The sequence below is a fragment of the Salvelinus fontinalis genome, unplaced genomic scaffold (assembly GCF_029448725.1).
Source record: "Salvelinus fontinalis isolate EN_2023a unplaced genomic scaffold, ASM2944872v1 scaffold_2378, whole genome shotgun sequence".
Taxonomy (NCBI): Eukaryota; Metazoa; Chordata; class Actinopteri; order Salmoniformes; family Salmonidae; genus Salvelinus; species Salvelinus fontinalis.
Window position 1 is genome coordinate 3,349 of NW_026602587.1, and position 9,248 is coordinate 12,596.

Sequence of the window (9,248 nt, forward strand, 5' to 3'; positions counted from 1 at the left end):
TTGGCACTGGGATATGAAGACAACCCGCCAAAACGATGGGCTAGTGATACGAGAGCTGGTTTTATATTTAAGCATTCACTAATAGGAAACCAAGTCAGTTACGAGAGAAGACACCCAGCAGTGTCATTTAAATGCAAGTTGACAACCGTGATATTAGTTGGCACTGACACCATTAAACCCGATTCTAGCAGCCTCATATGTACCAACCCCAAAAACTCAGTTCCACAAACATCAAGTTTAAATGAACAAGAACCCATTCCACATCATGTGATGCTACTAGCATGATTTGACCAAATGTAGCTTAAGTCAAATGGTAGTTTAAGCACAGGGGTCAAAGTAGACATATTGCTGATGCCAAAGCATGGTTATAATGCAAAATAAATGTTGCCATCACCAGTTACTCATGTCAGGTCAAAGACCTCAACTCCAAGTCAGAACCGTCAAAACAATACTGAGGACACAATTATTACAGTTAGCGTTTAATTGATGCCAAAACAAGAAAATGCAGTTACACACACAACCTGGACTAGAAAACCCATGAACACTTGCATGGACCCCGAGCACAATGTCCCACGTCAGATATCCATGTTTGTGGTCAACGGGGGCTGAGATGCAGAAGTCCACAGTTCCTCAATGGCATGGTCAGACGGGCCAGTGGCAGCTGCAGAGGTAGCGTCGTCAGACGGGCCAGTGGCAGCTTCAGAGGTAGCGTCGTCAGACGGGCCAGTGGCAGCTTCAGAGGTAGCGTCGTCAGACGGGCCAGTGGCAGCTTCAGAGGTAGCGTCGTCAGACGGGCCAGTGGCAGCTTCAGAGGTAGCGTCGTCAGACGGGCCAGTGGCAGCTTCAGAGGTAGCGTCGTCAGACGGGCCAGTGGCAGCGTCGTCAGAGGACAGGTTATCATTTGCCAGAGAGCTACCATGGTTTGGAGAAGCTTGGGATTCTACGTCATTAGTCTCGAAATACTCTAGAGAGAAAACAAAGAAACAGTTGGGTATTCTACAGCAACACAGCTGTTCTACACGTTCTAGGCCAAATTGCCATTCGAATGTTGAGCAACATGAACCCAACACAGATTTAAAAGTATATGGACAGGGCGTACCTTCTCTGTCTTGTTTAGCGTCAGACCCTATGGATCGGAGCAAGGCCAGGGCATGCACAATGGAGACGTCATTTGATGACAGCTCTGAAAACGTAGGTTCAGGTACAAAAGCAAAATTACCAAATCAAAGGGTTTGACAACATTATTTGGACAACTTATTTACTCTATGGTGTTGAAGTAGTGTCAAACACAGCAGCACCATAGACACAGTACAAAGCTAGAAGGGTTGTGGAAAGAAACACTTACCTCCAAGTCTCCTCTGCAGAGAGACTTGCTCTAGCTTCTGGGACTTTCCAACAGGGTAACAAGAAACTGAGGAGAAAGTTAACAGAAGTTGAGTTGACACAAAAGACCTACATATATTAATAATAGCAGATGACCAATGCGGAACAAACAGACAATAAAATTTTAATCTCCAACTGATAAAGTTGAGCATATTTCCCAAACAAATCCCTTCAATCCAAATAAAACATTAGTGAACCAACCTTTCACAACCCCCACAGTCACCACAAAGAGCAGCAATTCTCTCACACCTCCCATGATCATGAAAATAGTCTGTGTTATCAACAGGTAATGTCTTCACATGGCCTGTATGAGGCTTATATAGGCCACTAATGACCGTTTACCTGACAAACATGACTTAACGATCAATTAACATGCTTGATTGAGGTGTTACATTCAGATAGAAATAGACCATGTAGAACATATGTTGATTCAATCTTTTCTACTCCATATATTGCGTTTATATCTGTAATGTTTAACCCTAATGGTCTCAGCTCAGCAGTAGAAAGAAGTAGGCCTAATTATTTTAGGTGTAATATTCAAAGATATTAGGGGGAAATAAACACTGTACCCAAATCCACTTTTTACAATGTTCCTGGGAAATGGGTAGGCCTCCACCATATAGTCCTCCCAGTTTTACAGCTGAGTTATACATTGCGTTTTATGATGTTAACTTTGCAGGGTGCGTCCAAAATGGCACCTTCCATGTTTAGTGCACTACTTTTGACCAGAGCCAGACCCTATGGGCCCTGTTCAAAAGTTGTGCACTATAAAGGGAAGAGAATGCCTTTTGGAACGCAGTGACTGCTTTCCATTGTTGCGTCCTCTTCTCCCAGTTATTGTACCCAGGTCAGTCACACCAGCTTGCTCTTCTTACTTAGACACCAGCAATGCCGCAAGTGACATCACTCATGGTGTTGTGGCTGACATTAATGATACTGAGGAATTCCCTGCCAGGGGCCTTAGCCCGGCTGATGTAAAGGCTGACGGCATGGCCCGCCTTCCCTCTGCCAGAGGGGAAAAGACTAAGAAGAACAGGAAGTGGCGCTTCCTACCCAAAATTGGCAAGATTCCAAAGATCAGGATGAAGGTAGGGGGCTCTGGTGTTGAAATGTACCCTACAGATTCACTACACCCCTATTGTCTCTCAGCATTAGAACAATGCTGTTGTCATTGTCTTTAGGAGGTTGAGTGAGGCCGCTGTAATACAATCCTAATACACATGGGAGAGAGTCAATGCCTGTGTCCCAAATTGCACCCTCCTCCCTATATAGTGCACTACTTTTGACCAGAGCACTATGGGCCCATGTCAAAAGTAGTGCCTTACGTAGCCAATAGGGTGCCTTTTGGGATGCATGCCATATATTTTACACAGGCTCAGTTGTCCTGATGTGTTTTGTCAACAGCTGTTCAAGACAAAAGGGGAACCGAAGAGCCACCCTGAACAGGATGCGCTGCCTACCAAACGTCTCAGAGAGACTCGTATTTCACAGAGTAAGTGATAAGCATCGATAATGTCATATTGATGTATCACCCTATGGCCAGCTTGTTAAAACAGTGACTACAGATACAGGTGGACAGACAGGCAGGCAGACAGACAGACGGATAGACAGGCAGACGGACAGACAAACACACACGTTCATTTTCTGATTATGAAATATTCTTATCACAGATGCTGAGTGTGAGGTTCCAGAGGTTCCATCCACTTCCCCACCCAAGGAGGACCTGACAACCACACTGGCCCCTGCTCCCCAGGAGTCCCAGTCCCGTAAACGCCCTCTCATAGTCAGGGTGTTACGAGCTATCTCCAGAGCCGTCTTCAAACCATTCAGAGGAGCTTTTGGGAAGAAGAATTAGCCAAATGCCTGATTTTATTACTATTTTAATCAGAGCCTTTATTTAATAAAACATTACTGCATTGATTTCTGTCTATAGTAGTCTTACTGTTTGTGCAAGATAATGGTAAAGTACTTCAAACCACATAGTCAAACGTATTTATAGTGAATTACTGTTTATGATTATTGATTGTGGAAATCACATTTTAATAGAGAAAAGATGTCGTCACATATAAAGACAGACATATAGGAGAAAACTCCGTAGACCATTCACATGATCAAGCCACAACTAAAGCCATGAATGGATCAGATGATTCTACCTTTATTTCAACAAGGAACACAGACTGATACCAACGTCTCTGTTACAGCTGGGCCCTGCATGTTACACATTCAGTTAAGCTACAATGATTAAGAAACTACACAAGACAAACAAAACGATCACAGATAACACAAAAATAAATACAGCAGCAGATTATTACATTTACACATAGGTTATTCCCCTAACAGCACAAGAACTTGCATTTCCAGAAACAGTTACAAGCAATACAAAAATAAAAATCCTCCAATAAATATTTAAAATGGGCAAGGGGGACAAGTGTCTCAAGTTTAAGTTAACAGGGAAAGGCAGCCATACCCAACTTTATGTAAATTGCATGGGCCTCAAGTGTAATCCATGCTTGAGACCTGGTTTTAGGAATTCTAATTCTAATATTGATGAGTGATGATAAATAAGAAGGTAGTTTATTCAGAAATGCTTTATAGACAAACATGAGAGCATGTTGTTCTCGTCTCACGGACAGCAATGTCCAACCCACATTTTGATATAAAACACAGTGGTGAGTTCTGTAGCTAGCACCCATAATAAACCTAAGTGCTCAATGATAAATAGCATCCAGCGATTTAAGTGTTGATGCCGTAGCATGCATGTAGATAATATCCCCATAATCTATAACGGACATAAAAGTAGCTTGCACAATTTGTCTTCTATTTGTAGAGGACAAACATGTCCTGTTTCTATAGAGGAAGCCTAGCTTGATTTCTAGCCGTTTACAAAGTTTGTCAATATGCATTTTAAAAGACAGTTTATCATCCAACCATATCCCTAAGTATTTATATGCAGAGACCTGATTAATTCGAGAACCATCTAAGCTTATAAGTGCAAGTGTATTTTCAACCAATTTTTGACACTATTAAAAATCATAAAATGTGTTTTCTTTGCATTTAAAACAAGTCACTTGTTTTAAATTTTGTTTTAACAATTTTAAAACAAGATGAACAGAGAACAGTTGTTACACTTTCTATGAAGCCCATATCTATAATGCATACACTCAAGTCATACACTCATAATGACTTCATTGAGTTAAGTATAAGTGCAGTTAGAAACACATAATGAGACCTTGTTATGTATTTATTGCAATAAAAACAGAAAAAGGCCACTAGTTCATACATATTCATAACTACTATTGTACGGCTCATGTGATTGGCCCTGAACCCGGAAGTCGTATAAACGGGTCATGCTTTGGGCAGCAGTGCCAGAAGTCGTCCAGTCACTCAAATTTGAACTCTGTGGAGTAAGTGGTTATCGAAATATCTATCGATTGCAGCTACTCATATAATGCATTTTGTAATGGGGACAAAAACAAATGATTTGCAAGAGATCTAAAAACGACGTATAAGCTATTGAGTATCACGAACAGATTTCTGGACAGTAATAATGGAAGATGTGACAGGCGCTCAGCTCGTTGCTGAGGCACTAAAAGCTCAGGTGAGATATGTGCAATTTATATAAAATAGTATTACACTGTATAACGGTATTGCTACGATTTGGTAAATAATATATTAGTCGCTGATCATGTCCTTGGCAGTGACAATGTAGCACTAAGAGTTGTGAAAGTGTGTCAAAGGTCATTGCACTGGTATAGCGAAATATTAATATTGTTGTAGCAAAACATTTAAATGTTTATGTGGATGTTTGTTAACATATGGAATAGCATATGTTAACACCCCTGTTGATGTATGCCAAAGTGTGTGTCAATGCAAAGAACATCTAAACTACACTGTAACAATTCATACTGTATCTACATGTATCTCTCTGCAGAATGTAGAATATATGTTTGGAATAGTTGGTGTTCCCGTCATTGAAGTGGCTATGGCAGCTCAAGCCTCAGGAATCAAGTATGTGGGAATGCGCAATGAACAAGCCGTAAGCCACCTTTTTATTTGTATGAAATCAGAATCTTCCCATTACATTTTTTATGTGAATTGGTTGTGGGGACACCAGTAATACTGATGTGGTATGTGTCGTCCAACAGGCTTGCTATGCTGCATCTGCTGTTGGTTACCTCACTGGACGGTAGGAGGATTGTCATTATAAGAGAGCTTTAGAGATACTGTCTCTCCTCTCTGAAATCCCTGACCTATGTCGATACATTGTTAATGTGGAAAACAACCCGTCTGCCTAGGGAGACTACTCTCTCCATACAATACTAAACCAGCTCTCCCCAAATCATGGGATATTAACTAGCCATACACAGACTTGTGTGTGAGGGTTAGTTTCATAGCTGTTTTACATTGCTAATTCTGTCTGTCTCTCTGTTTGTCTTCCTCTCTGCTTATCTTCCTGTGTGTTTGCCTGTCTGTCTGTTCCTCTCTAGTCCAGGGGCTTGTCTGGTTGTGTCTGGACCGGGACTCATCCATGCTCTTGGTGGAATGGCCAACGCTAACATGAACTGCTGGTATGTTAGAACTCTACAAACAGAAGGCCCTTCTACTCATGTTCAGTGGTTCTTCCTTTCAAAAGAAGGGATGCTATCCTTACACTGCAAAAACTGATCTGAGGACTCCAAACTAACTCCGCTTGTCAGTTGATGTCATTGTGTGACACCACTCTCTCTGTAGGCCTGTGATTGTTATTGGAGGCTCCTCCGATCAAAACCAGGAGACCACTGGGGCGTTTCAAGAGTTTCCACAGGTACTAATTCAACCGTGAGGTTTCTGACTATTGAACATTAGGGGGTGGTTTCCCGGACACAGATTAAGTTTAGTCATGGCCTTAAAAGCGAACTCAATAGAGAACCTCTGTCCAGGAAACTGGTCCTAGCAGTTTAATTGCTTATAGAGGACATCATTTGTTATTTGTGGTCCTCTTTCTCTGTCAGGTGGAGGCGTGCAGACTGTACAGTAAGTTCTCAGCTAGGCCCAGCAGTCTGGATATGATCTCCTCAGTGATAGAGAAGGTATACAGTCTCCTCTGACTCACTCTGTTTAGTCCTCTTCATATCATTTGGTATCACCTGCAATTGTCTGTTTTCTGACCTCTAATTTTCCAGCTTAGCAAAGTAGCTTAAGTGTTTCAGAAGAACACAGCCTTAATTGATTCTGAATGGAAGGGTGTTTGGTCTGTCTTAGGCAGTACGCACTAGCATGTATGGACGTCCCGGTGCTGTATACGTAGACATATCTGGGGACATGGTCAATGCTAAAGTGGACAGGAGCAGAGTCAGGTTGGTGGCTATCACTGTCTTTCATCCATTTAAAATGTATACTAATGTGTTACTGTTGAATATGTATACCTCTGACTTCACATCACCATAGTCATGTAGATTTTATTTTGTTTTACCTTTTAACGTCTGAAGTGAACAAGAAATTACCAGATTTTGTTAAATTAGTTTGAAAATATAGCACTATATCAAAGTATTCTCATCAGAGAATAGCAATAAGCCTAGATAGACCTTCATGATTTATTTACGTATGCAATAAAGTTGATAGGTAACATGTTTAATGTTTGACCAATTCTTTCCTATTTCCTTTGTCAGAGAGGTGCCCTGTTGTCCACCTCCTCCAGTGAGTATGGCTGACCATATCGCGATCACAGAAGCACTGGCTGTCCTAAAAGGAGCCAAACGGCCTTTACTCATCATTGGGAAAGGTAGGCCAAGCGGCCTTTACTTATCATTGGGAAAGGTAGGCCAAGCGTCCTTTACTCATCATTGGGAAAGGTAGGCCAAGCGGTCTTTATTTATCATTGGGAAAGGTAGGCCAAACGGTCTTTACTCATCATTGGGAAAGGTAGGCCAAACGGTCTTTACTCATCATTGGGAAAGGTAGGCCAAGCGGCTTTAATTTATCATTGGGAAAGGTAGGCCAAGCGGCCTTTACTTATTATTGGGAAAGGTAGGCCAAACGGACTTTACTCATCATTGGGAAAGGTAGGCCAAACGTCCTTTACTCATCATTGGGAAAGGTAGGCCAAGCGGTCTTTACTTATCATTGGTAAAGGTATTCCAAACGTCCTTTACTTATCATTGGAAAAGGTAGGCCAAACGTCCTTTACTTATCATTGGGAAAGGTAGGCCAAACGTCCTTTACTTATCATTGGGAAAGGTAGGCCAAGCGGCCTTTACTCATCATTGGGAAAGGTAGGCCAAACGGTCTTTACTCATCATTGGGAAAGGTAGGCCAAGCGGTCTTTACTCATCATTGGGAAAGGTAGGCCAAGCGGTCTTTACTTATCATTGGGAAAGGTAGGCCAAACGCCCTTTACTCATCATTGGGAAAGGTAGGCCAAGCGGTCTTTACTCATCATTGGGAAAGGTAGGCCAAACACCCTTTACTCATCATTGGGAAAGGTAGGCCAAACGCCCTTTACTCATCATTGGGAAAGGTAGGCCAAACGGTCTTTACTCATCATTGGGAAAGGTAGGCCAAGTGGTCTTTACTCATCATTCGGAAAGGTAGGCCAAGCGGACTTTACTCATCATTGGGAAAGGTAGGCCAAACGTCCTTTACTTATCATTGGGAAAGGTAGGCCAAACGTCCTTTACTTATCATTGGGAAAGGTAGGCCAAGCGGCCTTTACTCATCATTGGGAAAGGTAGGCCAAACGTCCTTTACTTATCATTGGGAAAGGTAGGCCAAACGTCCTTTACTTATCATTGGGAAAGGTAGGCCAAACGTCCTTTACTTATCATTGGGAAAGGTAGGACAAGCGGCCTTTACTCATCATTGGGAAAGGTATGCCAAACGGCCTTTACTCATCATTGGGAAAGGTAGGCCAAGCGTCCCTTACTCATCATTGGGAAAGGTAGGCCAAGCGGTCTTTATTTATCATTGGGAAAGGTAGGCCAAACGGTCTTTACTCATCATTGGGAAAGGTAGACCAAGCGGCCTTTACTCATCATTGGGAAAGGTAGGTCAAACGTCCTTTACTTATCATTGGGAAAGGTAGGCCAAACGTCCTTTACTTATCATTGGGAAAGGTAGGCCAAACGTCCTTTACTTATCATTCGGAAAGGTAGGACAAGCGGCCTTTACTCATCATTGGGAAAGGTAGGCCAAACGGCCTTTACTCATCATTGGGAAAGGTAGGCCAAGCGTCCTTTATTTATCATTGGGAAAGGTAGGCCAAACGGTCTTTACTCATCATTGGGAAAGGTAGGCCAAACGTCCTTTACTTATCATTGGGAAAGGTAGGCCAAACGTCCTTTACTTATCATTGGGAAAGGTAGGCCAAACGGTCTTTACTCATCATTGGGAAAGGTAGGCCAAACGGTCTTTACTCATCATTGGGAAAGGTAGGCCAAACGGTCTTTACTCATCATTGGGAAAGGTAGGCCAAGCGGTCTTTACTCATCATTGGGAAAGGTAGGCCAAACGGTCTTTACTCATCATTGGGAAAGGTAGGCCAAACGGTCTTTACTCATCATTGGGAAAGGTAGGCCAAACGTCCTTTACTCATCATTGGGAAAGGTAGTCCAAACGGTCTTTACTCATCATTGGGAAAGGTAGGCCAAACGTCCTTTACTCATCATTGGGAAAGGTACTCCAAACGGTCTTTACTCATCATCGGGAAAGGTAGGCCAAACGTCCTTTACTCATCATTGAGAAAGGTAGGCCAAACGGTTTTTACTTCTCATGTGGAAAGGTAGGCCAAACGGCCTTTACTCATCATTGGGAAAGGTAGGCCAAACGGCCTTTACTTATCATTGGGAAAGGTAGGCCAAACGGCCTTTACTTATCATTGGGAAAGGTAG

The 9,248-nt window shown here is 42.4% G+C and overlaps 3 protein-coding genes across 3 annotated transcripts; 2 read left to right on the forward strand and 1 right to left on the reverse strand.

The window, feature by feature from the left end:
* Nucleotides 1–463: 463 nt before the first annotated feature.
* LOC129850863 (polysialoglycoprotein-like) lies at nt 464–1,664 on the reverse strand. The gene is made up of 4 exons (XM_055917053.1): nt 1,585–1,664; nt 1,346–1,411; nt 1,100–1,183; nt 464–964 (listed from the first exon to the last, which is right to left on the reverse strand). Exons 1-4 carry the CDS (start codon nt 1,643–1,645, stop codon nt 576–578), a joined length of 600 nt encoding a protein of 199 aa, XP_055773028.1. The 5' UTR covers nt 1,646–1,664; the 3' UTR covers nt 464–575.
* A 409-nt stretch (nt 1,665–2,073) lies between these two features.
* On the forward strand, nt 2,074–3,303 carry LOC129850862 (uncharacterized). The gene is made up of 3 exons (XM_055917052.1): nt 2,074–2,471; nt 2,788–2,875; nt 3,054–3,303. Exons 1-3 carry the CDS (start codon nt 2,124–2,126, stop codon nt 3,236–3,238), a joined length of 621 nt encoding a protein of 206 aa, XP_055773027.1. The 5' UTR covers nt 2,074–2,123; the 3' UTR covers nt 3,239–3,303.
* A 1,405-nt stretch (nt 3,304–4,708) lies between these two features.
* On the forward strand, nt 4,709–7,233 carry LOC129850861 (2-hydroxyacyl-CoA lyase 1-like). Its single transcript, XM_055917051.1, has 8 exons — nt 4,709–4,981; nt 5,315–5,419; nt 5,529–5,569; nt 5,871–5,951; nt 6,115–6,187; nt 6,375–6,452; nt 6,625–6,719; nt 7,032–7,233. Exons 1-8 carry the CDS (start codon nt 4,931–4,933, stop codon nt 7,216–7,218), a joined length of 711 nt encoding a protein of 236 aa, XP_055773026.1. The 5' UTR covers nt 4,709–4,930; the 3' UTR covers nt 7,219–7,233.
* The last annotated feature ends 2,015 nt before the right edge of the window (nt 7,234–9,248 follow it).